The sequence below is a fragment of the Kogia breviceps genome, chromosome 7, assembly GCF_026419965.1.
Source record: "Kogia breviceps isolate mKogBre1 chromosome 7, mKogBre1 haplotype 1, whole genome shotgun sequence".
Lineage (NCBI taxonomy): Eukaryota > Metazoa > Chordata > Mammalia > Artiodactyla > Physeteridae > Kogia > Kogia breviceps.
The window spans coordinates 11,039,090-11,057,313 of record NC_081316.1 but is presented as its reverse complement, the minus strand read 5'-3'; the positions used below and the strand labels follow the sequence as shown (position 1 = coordinate 11,057,313).

The following is an 18,224-nucleotide window of genomic DNA, read 5'->3' as shown; positions in this document are numbered from 1 at the left end:
CAAGATAGGATGGTGCCTCTCAAAAAAGGGTGAGAAGTCAGTATACATTTTGAAGGTAGAGCCAAAATGATTTGCTGAGGGATTCGATGAGGGGTCGGGGGGAAAGAGGTCAAAAATGGCTGGAAGGTTTGGGCCAAAACAACTGAAAGGATTGAGTTGACATTACCTGAATGGGAAGACTTTCTTATCCGATTATAATTCATTTCTATTCATTCATTGACATGAGGCACTGTGATAGATATCAGGGCACAAATTATTGAGATATTAAGTAACTCTCCTCCTACTAGGAGTAAAAAGATGCAATAGGAAAGATGGATGGGCATTTTAAAAAATTTTTTTTGGAGTATAGTTGATTTACAATATTGTGTTAGTTTCTGATGTACAGCAAAGTGAATCAGTTATATATATGTATATATATATATATATATATCCACTCTTTTTTAGATTCTTTTCCCATATAGGTCATTGCAGAGTATTGAGTAGAATTCCCTGTGCTATACAGTAGGTCCTTATTAGTTATCTATTTTATATAGAGTAGCGTGTATATGTCAATCCCAATCTTGCAATTTATCCCTCCCTTTCCCCCCGGTAACCATAAGTTTGTTTTCTACATCTATGACTCTATTTCTGTTTTGTAAGTAAGTTCATTTGTATCATTTTCTTTTAGATTCCACATATAAGCGATATCATATGGTATATGTCCTTCTCTGACTTACTTCACTTGGTATGATAATCTCTAGGTCCATCCATGTTACTACAAAAGGCATTATTTCATTCTTTTTTATGGCTGAGTAATATTGGATGGGCTTTATGTTAAAATATGGTGCTATTAATTCAACTAAACGAGTATTTGTGAAATTCAGGGGAGAGAGGAAGGGAACAGACCTCTAAACTGGATTTGGAGAGACCCAAGCACATTCCAAGAAGAAAATGTTGAATTTGTGAAGACATAGACATTTGCAATAACATTGTATGTTTGTAGAAGTAAGTTTTTCAGAATTGCTAGAGGGTAAACTGAAAGCAGGGTAGCATGGAGGTGTTTCAAAGAGAACATTTGGCAGGTTAAAGAATGTAGACATTATCCTAAGAGAGACAGGGAACACTTAGCACACAAGCATGATTGTGACATCATGGGATTGCTGTGGGATTTGGAGAGCAATCTACCACTCAGAGATAGATGTGACTCTTCATTTGTAGTAGATGTTAAAGGCTACCTCTTTTTTTTTTTTTAAGGCTGCCTCTTTGATGAGAATGTTATTGTTTCTCCATTCTTGTTTCTCCTCCTCTTCTTCATTGCCATGCGAGAAACACACCAGTTCAATGGCCTGGGGTCAGAATCACACCACAGTGAAGGCATTCATCCTGCTGGGCCTCACAAACAGGGCAGACCAAAAACAACTCAACTCCTCTTTGCCAGCTGCCCGCTGATCTACTCTGTGACTCTGGTGGGCAACCTGGGCCTGATAGATGTCACCCACACGAGCGCCACCCTCCACACCCCCATGTACTTCCTCCTGCGTGTGCTTTCCTTCCTTGACATCTGCAGTGCCTCTGTGTTTACTCCCAGGCTGCTGATCAACTTCCTCACCACTGACCAACCCATCTCCTTCATGGGCTGTGTGGTCCAGATGGCCCTCATTACCCTCCATGGCACAGGGGAGTGTCTGCTTCTGGCCATGATGGCCTATGACCAATTTGTGGCCATCTGCCACCCTCTCCTCTACCACACCATCATGTCCAAGCATTCGTGTGTCCAGCTGGTGGTGGTCACCTATGCTGCTGGGGTGTTCCTTTCAGCTGTTCAGACAGGGAATGCCTTCATCTTGCCCTACTGTGGTCTCAACATCATTGATCACTACTTCTGTGTCACCGCCCCCCCCATGCTCCAACTGGCCTGCTTAGAGACAACCATGGCCAATGTCACCTTGTTCGTCTTCTCTGCCTTGGTCACTGTCCCCCAAAGCTCAGTCAGCTTGGTCTCGAATGCCTACATCCTGGTCACCATCTGCAGGATGAGGTCCTTGGAGGCCCAGCGCAAGGCCTTCTCCACCTGTGCCTCCCACCTCACTGCCCTCTCCCTTTTCTATGGGTCTGTGTTCCTTGTATATGTCCAACCCAACCCTGAAACTGCCTCAGCCTGTAACGAGATCCTCTCTGTGTTCCACACCATTGTGATCCCCGTGCTGAACCCACTGGTCTACAGCCTAAAGAATAAAGATGCCAAGGCCTCTGCACAAGTTAGGGTTCTTAAACTAAGCAGAAAAGGAATTTGTTAGAAAAGTATCTGGTAGCCCATAAGATAGAAGAGTAGCCTAGAGAACCCAGCCAGGACAAGAACCAAGAGACGCAAGGCACAGCTAAGAGCCTCTGCCACGAGAGTAGTCTGTGCAGGATAGCACCATAGGAAGCATCACCTTTGGGCACTCTCCACGGCTGCAGCCAGCACAGCTTCCCCAAGCTTTCAACACAGCTCAGCTGCTGGACACAGCCACCTGCACCAGCCACCACGCCTCGCTCTATAGCATCCAACTGCGTATCCTCTCTAACTGATCCTAGACCTTCCCGTCATTCCCTGAAGTTCAAGTCCTAAGCAGGAGCATTCACCTGTCTGGCAACGTAGCTATTCTACATCTCTTGATATATTAACAACATCCAGCATGGATATCTTACATCCACTGAGCTCCTACTTCCACATTTCTGTTGTACAAAGCCCTGGGAGGTGGAAATAGGACCTCCTTTCACTTCAGAAGTGGGAGCTAGAGTCTATATTCTTCCTGTCTTGAGAGTTCCCAAATATAGAGAGGATCATTGAATGCCAGACAGTGAAAATGACATTTTTCAACAGGAGAAACCTTCCCTACAAGGCTCTACAGGGAATGTTGCCCTTCTGAATACAGGATATTGGAGAAATAAGCCATGTGGTGTTTGAGTATAGGAAGGAGATAGTAGTCACTTGACTTTGTGGGAGAGAGTGGAGGCTCCAATTAGCCAGGGCCCAAAATGTGCTCTAAAGAAGTAATGAGCTATTATTTCTAGGTAAATGGCCAATTAAACAAAGTTAAAGGCTGAAAGACCATACAACTTTCTTCAGTCAAAATCAAATTACCTTTATGTTTTTAGACAAAAGCCAACTTCTATTGTAACAGAAATCAGTCTTACTAATTGAAGAGTGGGGAAAAGGAGGTGGAATTTATTGTGAAACCCAGATGTCAACTGAGGTTCAGTATCTTTGGGGGATTCAGATAAAATCGGCTTGAACACTGTTCCATGTGTGGTAAGTGTCCTCACATCCCTGCCAACCTGGAAATCCCACGTAACAGGAGATGGGCTGTAAATGTGTTTTATGCTTTGCCTGGTTACCTCTAACTCTGAGTTCCTTAATCCACTGAATTACTTCAGTTTATGAATCAGCCAGGGAGGGAGAAAAAGCATGGGATTAAAAATGTGGATGATATAAATGGGGAAGAAGGAAAAACAGAACCTGACCATCTTAGGTCCTGATGGGGAAGAAAAAAGGGGCGTATAGGCAGGTTGGGTTAAGGGCAATACAGCTGGGCTTGAAGCCTGTCAAGAAGACAAAGAAGCAATTGCATCTCTGTCCGATAAATCATTCACCTATAACTTGACAGATGTCAAAGTGACACTTTTTCCCAGAAAATTAATTAATCCATGGGTGAACCTGTTGATCAATGTTTAGTGATGATATTGGAATCACCTCCTGGCTTTATGTACAGGTTTGAGGTCATTTTTCTTAACATACTGTACTAGGCTTCTCCAGAGAAGCAGAACCAACAGGATATATATGGATAGATAGATATAAGAGGAGATTTATTATAGGAATTGGCTCATGCAGTTTTGGAGGCTGAGATCCGCAATCTGCCATCTGCAAGCTGGAGAACTAGGAAAGACAGTGCCGTAATTCAGTCTGAACAAAAGCCTAGAAACCAGGGGGCTATCGATGTAAGTTGTGGTGAGATTCTGAAGGCTCGGGACCCAAGAACAGCAATATCTGAGATCAGGAGAAGATGGAGGTCCCAGTTCAAATAAAAACAGCAAAGTCACCCCTCCTTGGCCTTCTTGTTTTGTTCAGGCCCTCTACCGACAGGCTGGTGCCCACGCCCATGGTGAGGCTCATGTTCTTTACTCAGCCTACCAATTCAAATGCTAACCTCCTCTGGAAAGCCCTCACAGACACCCCGAGAAATGTTTTACAACTATCTGTGCACCCTTTTGTCCAGCCAAGTTGACACATAAAATTAACCATCACACGTACTAAGGCTAGAGCAGGCTCCAGCCGGTCCCCTACCACCTCCGCAATACTCCATCCCAGACTCAGGAAGTTAGGAACTGCAGTCTTTTCATGAAAGTAAGCCATTTGCTTAATGAGAAAGTTTTCTTTAGATAATAATTTCCCTTAGGGCCAAGGAGACGCAGAGCACCAGGAAACAGAGAAGGGGAGGTGCCAACCCCTCCTTCACTGCCCTGGTAAACTCAGACCCTGGTTCCTAACTTCACCAGTTCCTGAGCACACGTTGCCAACAGCCCTAGGCAACCTAGTCACGGACTAAGAAGTGAACAGGTTCCCCAGAAATTGATAGGTGAGTAGCCTAAGAGGAATGGAGGGAAGACAAGGCAGAGGTGTGAGCACAGGAGCAGCTGGCGACATGGCAAAGCTTCCCCAGAGAGACAAGGCATCCAATTCCTTTGGCCCCCCACATACCGCCCTCTCCAAATGGAACCCAGCCCTCTCCTCCCCTCTCCCTTCACCTAAAGCCATCTGGCACAGAACCCAATAGGAGTCATTGGAATGTTGGTTGGAAATTAAGTCAAAGTGTTACCTCTCTCAAGAGCATTTGAATTACATTTTTATTTACACATCTTTAGAGAACCCGGAGCCCAGTCAGTACCTGAAGATCTAGAACTTTCCATCGGGTGCAAGTGAAGCCAAAGGTAGGGGCAGATCAAGCCCCAGGTGCTAAAAGGAAGACCAGTCTGTGGTCCCAGAGAGGCAGCCAAAGCACCGGGCCGCCATGGATCACAGTCCAAGCAAACAGTCAGGGTTGAATGAGTGTTCGCTGTTACCAATGCCTGGCTCCATCACCTGAGAAAAATTGCTCAGCCTTGCTGGGCCTCGGGTCTGTCCTATGTAGAATAGAGATGATCCCTGAAATGTCCTATTTACAGATGGAAAGGGGGATAAGTCACTTTGAACCTCCTGGATGTTCATGTTGTTCTCAAGGGTCTCAAACTCATTTAAACTAACCCTAAAAGTCTTTGGGGGAAGGACATTGTAATGAAGTGGCGAGTCGGCCCTGGCACTGGGATCTTCAGTGGAAAACTCAAGCTCTCCAGCGGCTGATAACTTCACTCACCAAGTGTAATGTCTCTCCAGACATCACTTCCAGGGACAACTTGAGGCGGGATGGAAGGAGCCCAAACTAGATAAGACAGGGGCCTTCCCTTGGAGAAAGAGTCCAGGACAGTCTAAGGACATCTCCAACTGGAGCTGGCCAGAGGAAACTAGTATCTCAAGGAGAGGGAGATGGACAGATATCCTTCAGAAGATTCATGGATCCCGCTAGGGTGTGGCCACTCTGACTTCCCCACAGGATCCGGAATGCTGCCCACACACCCCCACCAGTGTCATAGACCCCGTTTCATCCTTCCCCTCTCCGGGACCTCAGAGAAACGGGCCAGTCCCAAGAAGCTGAGTGAGATGGGAAGCAAGCCTGGCTCAGAGGCAGTGTGTGGATAGGCTCTGTAAAGATGAATTCGCTCCATGGAGGGGTTCCCGTCAGTCTCAGACCCCATTCTTCTACTCTAAGATGCTCAGAAAGTGGGACGTTTGAGAATTTGAGAGACTGAAGTTTCAAGGCCGACCCTCCAGAGTCATTATCACCCAGAAAACTCTATGCCCAGTAAACACTGTATCTGAAGCAGGACCTCAGGGTCTGAACGGCGCGGCTCCCCTTGGGTGTTACTGTTGCATCCAACAGACAGTTTGCTGTTCTACTCACATGCGCTTTGAAGCTCAAAACTGCAATTCTTTATAAAAATGACCCAATCCCTCAATTTACAAAGTTGTCAGTAAACAAGCGATGTGAGCAAACGTGGCAGGCTCTCAAACTGTGCCCTAGAAGACCAAAGCAGAAGGAAGACCAGAGACAGACCTGAGGACTTACGGGCAGGATGGGACGTTTAAAATTTCTTAGCGGTTCCTATCTGACATGGCTGCCTTCAAGCCCCTCCCCCTTCTGACTTCCACAGTCACAAGAGTTGGGCTCAGACATTCAGCCCCAGTGTGGGTCGCTGCCCTGGCAGCCCCAGCACTGAAGTCTCCTCAGTGGAGCTCCTGGGGGAAGCCAGAGTTTTCACTCTGTGTGATCACCACAACCCATGGTTGAAGCCAACTCACTTGCCACGCTCAGCCCTCACTTCCTCTTCCCCAAGGCTTAGCTGTCACTGAGAAATCACATGCTCCGAAATACAACCCAGACCGACTGGGTAATTAATCTACCTCCTTAGCCACCCAATCGCTCTCCCACATTTCCTTCTTTCTCTTTCCCTGTGAACCAGAAATCCTGGGACAGAAGATTGTAGATTCACGAGAGCATAAGGTGAAACAGAAGTTACATGGGTCGTGGCATCAGACGGGGCTAGTGTCTGAATCTGGTTTTGCCGTGTACAATCTAGCTTAATTTGTAAACAAGAAAGTTGTGTAAAGATTAAATGGCAAAAGGCTTAGCGTATAGCATGGTTTAGAGTAGATGATTACTTGGTACCAGCTTCCCCACTTCTTCTAGGATTATTCATCCTGGGCATTAAAAGGCCATTGGCTGCTGGTAGCAGTGATGTGGTCATGCAAAATGGCATCTTCATTTTGCTCTTCTGTGGCTCCAGCATCGTTCATCGGGACTTCTGCGACCTCTGCCTAACCTCCAGCTTACCTGCACTGCCACTGCCAAGGCTGAGGCCATCCTCTTCCATTGTTCTGCTTACCCTCTCATTGTCACTGTCGTCCTAGTCAGGATCAGGAGGACGCATCCCCTGAAAGCCCAAAGCAAAGCTCGCTCCATCCGTCACTTGCATCTCACTGTCATCTCCCTCTTCAACGGCACCATCGTGTTCATATATATATGCTCAGCCAGGCTCTCGAAGTCTCAAGACAATGGGCTAAACCCTGCGGTCCTGTAGCAGGACAGAGCCAAGACAAGTAATCAGATCTTGCAGAGCGTAGTAACTCTAAACCAAGGATGAGACAAAGGCCAATTACCAGGAGAAGGAGGATAAGATTTCAAAACCCAGGTCAAGATACGAAAGGCAGGGCTTCCCTGGTGGCGCAGTGGTTGAGGGTCCGCCTGCTGATGCGGGGGACGCGGGTTCGTGCCCCGGTCTGGGAAGATCCCACGTGCCGCGGCGCGGCTGGGCCCGTGAGCCATGGCCGCTGAGCCTGCGCGTCTGGAGCCTGTGCTCCGCAATGGGAGAGGCCACAGCAGTGAGAGGCCTGCGTACCGCAAAAAAAAAAAAAATACGAAAGGCAGCATCATGAGTGAAATCAGGATCAGACACAGAGTCAGATCAATAGGTGGTACCCTCGGGGCAAGACAAATATCCGACTCCTTGTCCATAAGGCCCTTGGAAGGCGAACCTAACTTGTGGGGAGCCAGACCCAGAAAGGGGTATTTCAGATCCCTCCAGACTCCTGCTTATGTACAAAATTTGTTTGGAGTTAAGCTTCCTTTAAAGACCCATCCTCTCCTGTTCTGGCACCTGACCTTGACCTCTCCGCCACATCTCTATTGCCCCTGATGAGAGACAGTGGCCAAAGACAGCACTTGAGAGGCTGCAGGGAAGCGTACCCTGTTCCAGCACCTGTTTCCTCACCAGCCTCTTTTTTTCATGAGCTCTCCACTCCCAGGACAGCGTACAAACACAAGCACGTTTGTCACTGGGACGGTGCTGAATTATTCCCACAGAGTTACATTCCTACAAACTCTGCTCCCTGCTGTTATCTGGCTGTGTATCTCGCTTCCCCAGCTAAACTGCAGGCTCTCTGAAGCAGGAACCAAAGCTCATATTTCATTTCATCCCCCACTGAGCCTAGCACAGTGCTGGGTAGTTAATCAGGGCATATTAATTAAGGCATATGTATTTATATATATTTCACCTCTTCCTCTTTGGATTTTCGGCTTCTAGACAGCAGAAGATAAAAAGAATACCAGTTGTTGTTATTCTATAAGGCTCGGGACTTTATGAAACACTCTGCTCCCTGAAGGAGGCGTTTGCCCAATAATGATCATTAATAGCTAATATTTATTGAACATATATTATGTGCCAAGAATTCTGGGAGGCACCACATACACACTATTTCATTTAACCCTCAAAACAATTCTATGAGTAGGTTATGCCTATTTCACATATGAGAAAACTGAGAGTCCAAGAAATCTAGGGTCAAATATAGTTCAATGGCAGATCCAGGTCCAGCAGATTCCAAAGCCTATGCTCTACTCAAATGGCTAAAACCCCTTGGGTTTTTGCAGAAAATTATACAAGTTTACATTTCTACTGCTTCCAAAAAATCCAGAGAACTTCTCCCTATTTCCCACCAAGGCCCAGCTTTTCTATTAATCCCATAGAGTCTTGACTCCTACCAGGAGTTTTCAGTTCCTACAGAGCACCTGAAGAGCCACTTGGAAGAGGAAAAAAGAAATGGGATAGAAGGGGCAGGAAAAACTAGAAAATGAAAGGGCCCTCGGTGCCACTGCCCTGGCCCCGCTCCTTTTGCCACGAAAGAAAAGCCCCAATTTCTTAAGCCAGTTACCTCTCCGTCATCCCCTTCCTGAGTTCCATCTTAATGCCAGTGTAGAGTTTCTTTGTGAGTCACAACAAATAATGAAGCCACTTTTTCTTCCAAGGCAAGTCCAGGCTGGTTTCAAGAGTGAACACGCAGTGATTCACTGACCTCAATTTTTCCTTGTGCAAAAGGAAGAATTTAGAAAATATGATCCAAGGAAGGTCACTTCCGGTCCTGATATTCACATGAAATCTGAACCCACTTGACAGTACCAATGAACCTATGTATTGATAAAACATATACTGATGGGGTAACCTACCTTACAGGTAATGTAACTCTGCTTTTCTTCTCAATTATCAGGTGGCCAAAACAGGAAGCAAAATGGCTCCCCCCAAAACAGGAAGCAAAATGCTCCCAAGTCACCCTGGGTAAAGAATGGATTGTCAATTGATAACTCTTTGAAACACTGCCAGAAAACCTGTTCCTCGACCAAAGCTAAGTTGATTAGACTTTATTATAATAAGAGAGATTACAGAATCTTAGTAGTTCTCAGTAGGAGGAAATCAATGAAAAATATTTATAGATTTTGGGGGTCTGGATTCAAGTGGTTTAAGGTGGATTTTCCACATCAAGGAGCAGATCAGGACTGGACAAAGTCTGTGACATTATAGTTTAGGATTGACAGATACAAGGGGGAAAGGCCTGAAAGCAAATCTTGGTGAGTAAACTACTGTTTGTTGAGAAAATTGTTTACCCAAGTGAGTGATCGATTGTCTTAATAGGAGAGATGTGTGCCTAGAGGAGCAAACTATTTGTTCCGATAAATTGGCCTGCAGGAATTTCATGAAGCAAACAGTCAAGTTATTTATTGGTTTACAATCATATCTTCCTGGGCCTGAATTTCTGGGAACAATTAGCTAAGCCATGTTTTGCCAAATAGGAAGTCTCAGCTCTCAGTCTCAAACTATATGGATATAGATGATCTCCAAGCTCAAGTTCAATTTCTTTTTTTTTAAACTACCATGAGACTCTATTCTGTTCCCATGGAAACTGAACTTCGCCTCACTTCCTCCCACCAGTGACATTAAGCCTGGGCTATAATGCTGTGTTTCTCCCATCTCACCCCACAAAGTGAGCAGAGATACTTAATAGAGAAATAGTTTCAGCTGAAGAAGTGCTCATATCACTTGTCAATCAGGCTTGAAAGAATGGGGTTGTATAGAACCTGCTACGAACAACTAGAACCTTCTCATGTTAAAGAAATGAATTGTCATAAATGAGTCATGGGGACTTAAAGCACAGCATGGTGACTACAGTTAATGATACTGTCTTGCCTGGCTTTTACTGCTCACATTCTATCCTCTCTTAGCTTCAACTACCAGCTTTACTTTGTACACCAGAGACCTTGGAGTTCTCCCTGACACTACTCTCCTCCTCCCACTGGCATCTTCAGCCCATCACCAAATCCTGACATATTTACAGCCAAACATCACTCGAATCCATTTACCTCTGTCTGTCCACACTACCCTCCACCCCTCTAGTTTAAGCTATGAATCCCCCCTGCATGATTTCAACATCCTCCCAACAAATCTACCCCATCTATTGACCCTCCTCCAATCATTTCCCCACAACTGAATTTAGAGTGATCTTACCAAAAAGCAAATATGGTCATATCATCTCCCTGGTTAAAACTGTTTTATGGCATCCCAGAAAAAACAAAAAATTCTTAACATAGTCTCGGGTACTAGATAATGACAGTGTAGGCTCTAAGCCTGACCACCTGAATTCAAACCCCAGTTCTGCCACTTATAGCTGAGCCTTTGGGCAAGTCCCTTAACTTCTTTGTGCTTTGGTTTCCTCATAAGTAAAATAGAGATTGCAGTAGTACATCTCATAAGGTTGTTGAGAGGATTCAATGAAATTAATGGTGTTTAGAACAGTGCTTGATACACAGAAAACACTCAGTAAATGTTACAAAGCACTGCCTGCCTGCTGGCCTCAGCTTGCACACCCTCCCTCTTTGCCCTCTACAAACACTGGTCCTTTATTCAGCTCTTATTCCTCTCTAGGCTCACTCAGACCTCAGGGCCTTTGCATAGGCTGTCCCCACTCTTCTCTCCTATGAAAAATTCTTCCTGGGGAAAATCATCCTTGGTCTTCTTGTCAGAGTTTTAGGCTTATAGCACTAAGTACCTCCATGTTGGAGTTATTGTTCCAGTTGCAATTTTCAATAACTTGTGTGATTATTTCTAAATTCCACAAGAGTGGGCACTATGTCTGTTCACTCCTTACCACTGGCTCCTTTCTTCCCACTCTGTGCGTAGCACACAGTAGATGCACAATAAACATATTCTGAATGACTGAATATGTCCGTCAACTCTTAAGCCTCCATCTCCTACACAGAACTTTCTCCTAAGCTTCAAGATGGTAGAGCAACCTGTCTCCTGGACCTGGGTATTGGGCTCTCCCAAATGCTATCAAAAATGGAACTTACCACATTCCTCCTCAAACCTGTTACCTGTTAGAGTGAATGACACCATTGTTCACCCCATTACCCAAACGAGGACCCTGGATGTCATCCTTGACTGCCCTTCAGCCCACATATCCAATTAATGAGCAAGTGCTGATGAACCCATCTCCCAGCTATTTCCCTAATCTTTTCACTCTCTCTTTGTGCAAGGATCTCATCTACGTTGGTCACCATTGTGTCTCCAGTCCTAATAATGGGACTTGATTATTTGTGAGTCAATAAATAACACTATCCCAGCCAAGGCCACTGTGATCAGCTGCCTAATGTAGCTCCCTGCCTCCTGTCTAACTTCCCTTGAATTCATTTTATCACCTTAGGCTGACCATATCATCATCCTGCTTAAACTCCTCCAGCAGCTCTCCACTTATAGGACTCTGCTCTCAAGGCCAGTCCTCCAGAAGCTGAGCTCCACATGGTTAACAATGACCCGTACTGGTTAATAAATGTTTATTGTATTTACTTATTTATCTATTTTGGTCACGCCCCGTGGCATGCGGGGTCTTAATCCCCTGACCAGGGATCAAACCTGCACCCCCTGCAATGGAAGCATGGGGTTCTAACCACTGGACCACCAGGGAATTCCCAGTAAATGTTCATTTTTAAAAGGCAAGGAATAAATAGTACCTGGACTAACCCTGGGGTTCTGAAAACTCCAGTTTCTTCACCCGTTCACTAAAGCTCTTTCTATCAAAAGAAATTTATTTATTGGGAATTCCCTGGCAGTCCAGTGGTTAGGACTCCTCGCTTTCACTGCTGAGGGCACGGGTTCAATCCCTGGTCGGGGAACTAAGATCCCACAAGCCGTGCAGCATGGCCAAAGTTTAAAAAAAAAAAAATTGTTTATGAAATTAGTTGAGACTCCAAACTACTAATCACTGTCCTTTACACACAAATATCAAGCAATTAAAGTTATAGCCAAAAGTGGCAAGTTCCTGTACCCCAGGAAAGAGCAGAGGTGTCAGAGAGAGAAGTGGAGCCCATCCTTGGCTCTGGAAGGTATCCATGGGAACAAGAGATCTTCAGAAACTCTCAGGGACTTTCTCATCTTGAGATGACCTCCCCCTTCAAGAGCTGCCCCTCTTCTAAGCTTGATAAGGCTTCTCTTTTCTTTCATGTCAGGACACTTCATTCTCATTCATGTGCCCTCGTTGCCATGGCAACCCTTCATCAACATCTTAGCAGAGGAACTGGAGGAGGCTGTCCTTCCGCTTCCTCATCCAGGAATTTATTACTGTGAATCCAGGTCCTCCAGAGTTCAATCATACCCATTGTTCCAGCCAACTCACCCCTTAACTCTCTATCAGTGTGCTAGAGATGAGTGAGCCCAGGTCATGGAATTATTGAAGAGACAGGCCACGCAAAGCACCCCTGCCAGCTTCCTTCTGGTTTGCTCTGTGCTGAGGTCTTTAAGGACCACAAGAACTAACATCTCTCCTCTCTATGCTAATTCTGAACCAATTAAGAGAGATGAGGTAGAAGCAAGGCAGACAGAGGGCAAAATACCACCTGCATCACTGATGCAACTTGGTACTGCAGAACATGACTCATCCTTGTAAGTGGCCTTCTTAAAAATTAGACAGACAATGACCTAGTTTTAAGGTCTACGTTACAGAGAAATAGAGCAGAGCAGAACCTGTGCTTCCAATGAGCAAAGCAGAACTACACACATTCAGTGCCTTATCCCAAACCCATTGATCACAAAAGGCATCCCTCCTCCAGGAGAAGAGGGGGTCTCAGGTGTATGACGCAATGGATATCCCTCTTTAAGAAAGGAAACGTCATGAGCAGAGAAGCAGCATCGCCACTGGTGTCCTCCATAGGTAAAATCTGTACATACTTTTTATATTTCAAGAGGCCGAGTTGCCAATAGATACTGATAGCACAAAGCCATATTACCAGCTTTGATCAGACGCCACTTATTTCTAGCTATCCTGAGATACTCTGAAGAGGCCCTGCCTTATTCCTCCTTTGTTCCCAGCCCCATCCAGACGATACAGAATTCCAAACATTTAACGACCAGAACTCCATGGGCACCAATCAGAACAGGTGCTGCAACAATCAGAACCTACACTCAACCAATCAGAACTGACGTCCAACCAATGATGTCCAACCAATGACAGCAGGCCCTGGCCAGTATCCCATACAAGGGCTTCCCCTCAGAACAGCAGCCTTGGTTATCTGAAAACCCCAAAAGCGAGGATGCTTAGAGGCAAGTTCTTGGGAGCATGACAACAGCTGAGAAAACTTACATAAGCATGAGGGCCCCTCTGGGGAGATTAGGGATGTAGGTGTGTGAACATTCTGACCTGTGCTGTCTGGTGAAAGAGCTCACCTCCAGTTCTGCCTTCAGAACCATGCCCTGCACTGGACCCCCAATACCACAAATCTGGCATGTCCTACTGCCTTCAGCAATTTAAGCTAAAACACAAGACTTTGGTTCTTTGGTCATGGTTTTGTCAAACTGGAGTTTTCATATTTAATGTAGCTGCCTATTCTCCCATGCAAATATTTTTCTTAGTTAGTGGTAAATAATAAATGACTTTAATTTATTGTGTTTAATTTTCTCCCCTTGGATTATTAGCTCTGTCAATAGAGAGAGATCTGAAAGCCCAGTCTCAGGGATTTCCCTGGTGGTCCAGTGGTTAAGACTTTGCACTTCCACTGCTCCCTGGTCAGGGAAATAAGATCTCACATGCCATGTGGCACGGCCAAAAAAAAAAAAAAAAAAAAAAAGAAAGCCCAATCTCCTGACTGCTCAAGAGGCCCATATCAATAGCCAGGACTGTCCCCAGCTGGGTGTATTAGTGTCCTAGGGCTGCTGTAACAAAGTACCACAAATTGTGTGACTTAAAACAAGAAAAATACACTCCCTTGTAGTTCTGGAGGCTACAAGTTCAAAATTAAGGTGTTGGCAGAGATGTGCTCCCTCAGAAGCTTCAAGGGATGGATCTTTCCTTGCCTCTACTGGCTTCCAGAAGCCCCAGACATCCTTGGCTTGTGGCAGCATCACTCCAATCTCTGCTTCTGTCTTCACATGGCCCCCTTGAATCTGTTTCTGGGTCTTCACATGGCATTCTCCCGTATCATCTCCTGTATCTCCATTTTCTTTTCTTATAAGAACACCATTCATATTGGATTGAGGGCTCACCCTAATCGAATATGATTCAACTTGATTACTTCTGCAAAGACCCTATTTACAAATAAGGTAACATTCACAGGTCCCAGGGGTGAGGACTTCAACAAATCTTCCTGAGAGATACAATTCAACCTACAACACTGGGAGAAATCACTGCTCTACTGAGTCACCTTATATTAATGATGACATTAGGCCTGATTTCCATGTCCCTGGCCTTGGGAACTAGTACTGTTGGAGCCTTTGCCCCCAAATAAATTACAAATTAACACTTTCATGTATTTCCTCTCTGGACCAACATACCGGCCTCCAACACTCACTAGTGATACCAGTTCTCCATGGAACAGGAAATTTGGGGAATAGAAAATTATTATAACTAATAGACATATGATTATTACTTGGACTGAGTCCTAATCCCACATTCTTTATGTACTAGCTCTTTTACCTTGGAAAAATTGATACTTTCAATATAAATGGACATAATGGGTTTTTTATGTTCTATACATTTTTACAATTTATTTTACTGAAGTATAGTTGATTTACAATGTTGCATTAATTTCTGCTATACAGCAAGTGACTTAGTTATACGTATATATACATTCTTTTTCATACTCTTTTCCATTATAGTTTATCACAGGGTATTGAATATCATTCCCTGTGCTATACAGTAGGACCTTGTTGATTATTCATAGTTTGCATCTGCTGACCCCAAACTCCCACTCCATCCCTCCCCCTGCCCCGTCCCCCTTGGCAACCATAAGTCTGTTCTCTCTGTCTGTGAGTCTGTTTCTGTTTCGTAGATAGGTTCATTTGTCATATTTTAGATTCTACATATAAGTAATATCATATATTATCTATCTGTCTCTGTTTGATTTACTTCACTTAGTGTGATAATCTCTAGGTCCATCCATGTTGCTGCAAATGGCATTATTTCGTTCTTTTTTACGGCTAACATTCCATTGGATGTATGTACCACACCTTTATCCATTCCTCTGTCGATAGACATTTAGGTTGTTTCCATGTCTTGGCTACTGTGAATAGTTAAATGGGCATAATATTTAAATGAGAAAGTATTATGAAGTTTCAATAGCTGTTTAGGAAATGAGTTAGCACATGACCCACAGTAGGGGATCAGTTCATGCCAGCGTCCCCTCCCCAGTTCCTCTAGCACTGCCCATTCTGGGGGAACTAAAAGAGCTTCAGACACTGACCCCAGGGTCTGCCTCTAGGGTACAAGCATGTCTTACTTGGTGTCTCTGCAGTGACAGGGGCACCACAGCAAAGAACTGCACCCGCGTCACCTGGTTCTTCCTGCTGGAGCTCACAGAGCAGGCAGGGCTCAAGGGCATCCTCTTTGCACTCTTTCTGTTCATCTACTCAGTTACCCTCACAGGCAACCTGGCCACGACCACCCTGATCCTTGCAGACCCGCAGCTCCGCACGCCCATGTACTTCTTGCTGAGTATCCTCTCCTTCATAGACTCCTCCTTCTCCACGTTAAACACCCCCAGGCTGCTGGAGAGCTCCCTCACCTCAAGCCAGTCCACCTCCTTTGCAGGCTGCATGGTCCAGATGACCCTCATGACTCTCCACGGTACTGCCGAGTGTCTGCTCCTGGCCATTATGGCATATGACCGATTTGCTGCCATCTACCACCCTCTCCTCTACCACCCCGTCATGTGCCAACATCTGTGTGTCCAACAGGCGGCAGCCACCTATATGGCTTCTGTTGCCAACTCAGCTTTACTGACTGGGTACGTCTTCAAGCTGCTCCACTGTGGCCCCAATTTCATTAACCACTATGTCTGTGACATCCCCCTTGTGCTACAACTTGCCTGTGCAGACGTTGCCAAGGCTGAAGCCATTGGCTTCTCATCTTCTGCCTTGATTATCCTCTTTACCATCACCATTATCCTGGTCTCCTATGCCTACATCCTGGTGACTGCCTGCAGGATGCATTCCCTCAACGCTCAGAGCAAAGCACTCTCCACCTGCGCCTCCCACCTCACAGTCATCTGCCTCTTCTACGGCACCATCACCTTCATGTATGCTCAGCCAAGCTCTCACAGTTCCATGGAACAGAACAAGGTCGTGTCTGTCTTCTATATGGTGATCATCCCCGTGCTGAACCCTCTGATCTACAGCCTGAGGAATAAAGATGTGAAGCCTGCTCTAAAGAGGAGATGCCTTGACATGCTGCCTTCCTAACAGAGAGTGGAACATTCTATCCTAAGCCATAACAAGGTAGAGACAACATAACACCTGACTAATATTAACACTTGGATAGAAGGAATTATGTGCCAGCACTCTTTTAAATACCTTTCATGTATCAATCCATTTAATCTTCACAACAAGAGGTTGAAATAAATACTATTATTGTCCCTTAGGAATCTGAGGCACAAAGAGGCTGAGTAACTGGCCCAAGGTCACACAGCTAATAAGAAGCATAGTCAGAATTTGAATTCAGGCAGTCTGGCTCCAGAGACCATGTTCTCAACCAATACATTATATTGCCTTTTTCTGATGAGTGCATCTTACAAGCAGACAATGGGCACAGTTTTTCCTAAATTCCATATGTCATAAGGAAGGGCTAGATCATGGAATTATAAGGTGGTATGGGCAGAATATGGACTTTGGCACACCTGAGTCATGCTGCCTCTGAGTGATTCTCTCTTTAGGCAACTGTGTGATGTCAAGTCAAGGTACACAACCCCCTGACCCTCAGTTTTCCCAAGTGAAATGGGGCACTAACGCCCACCTCAACTGGTTATCATAAGGTTCCCATGAAGATAAAATGGACTTACATGGGTTCTGGCACAAACAATTATTCAGACCATTGGGTTCATTTCTTCCCTGGGGAAACCTCTCCATAAAACCAAATTCTTGTACGTCAATGTTTTTAAAGTGTGAGACCATATCAGATAAACTAAAAGGTCCTACTGTATAGCACAGGGAACTATATTCAACATCTTATAATAAATCATAATGAAAAAGAATATGGAGAGGGCAGACAGCAGAAGCAAGAAGAACTACAATCCTGTAGCCTGCAGAATGAAAACCACAATCACAGAAATATAGACAAAATGAAAAGGCAGAGGATAATGTCCCAGATGAAGGAACAAGATAAAATCCCAGAAAAACAACTAAATGAAGTGGAGATAGGCAACCTCCATGAAAAGAATTCAGAATAATGATAGTGAGGATGATCCAGGACCTCAGAAAAAGAATGGAGGCAAAGATCGAGAAGATGCAAGAAATGTTTAACAAATACCTAGAAGAATTAAAGAACAAACAAACAGAGATGAACACAGATCATGAGGAAATCAAAAAATACCTAGAGATAAATGACAATGAAAACACAATGATCCAAAACCTATGGGATGCAGCAAAAGCAGTTCTAAGAGGGAAGTTTATAGCAATACAATCTTACCTGAAGAAACAAGAAAAATCTCAAGTAAACAATCTAACCTTACACCTAAAGGAACTACAGAAAGAAGAACAAACAAAACCCAAAGTTAGTAGAAGGAAAGAAATTGTAAAGATCAGAGCAGAAATAAATGAAATAGAAACAAAGAAAACTAGAGCAAAGATCAATAAAACTAAAAGCTGGTTCCTTGAGAAGATAAACAAAATTGATAAGCCTTTAGCCAGACTCATTGAAAAAAAGAGGGAGAGGACTCAAATCAATAAAATTAGAAATGAAAAAGGAGAAGTAACAACAGACACCGCATAAATAAAAAGCATCATAAGAGACCACTACAAGCAAC

The 18,224-nt window shown here is 44.7% G+C and overlaps 1 protein-coding gene and 1 pseudogene across 1 annotated transcript; both read left to right on the top strand.

Moving 5' to 3' along the window:
* The first annotated feature begins 1,320 nt into the window (after nucleotides 1-1,320).
* LOC131760487 (olfactory receptor 5G9-like) lies at nucleotides 1,321-2,276 on the top strand (annotated as a pseudogene).
* Nucleotides 2,277-15,570: 13,294 nt separating this feature from the next.
* On the top strand, nucleotides 15,571-16,665 carry LOC131759698 (olfactory receptor 5P55-like). Its single transcript, XM_067039380.1, has 2 exons — nucleotides 15,571-16,292; nucleotides 16,374-16,665. Exons 1-2 carry the CDS (start codon nucleotides 15,571-15,573, stop codon nucleotides 16,663-16,665), a joined length of 1,014 nt encoding a protein of 337 aa, XP_066895481.1.
* The last annotated feature ends 1,559 nt before the right edge of the window (nucleotides 16,666-18,224 follow it).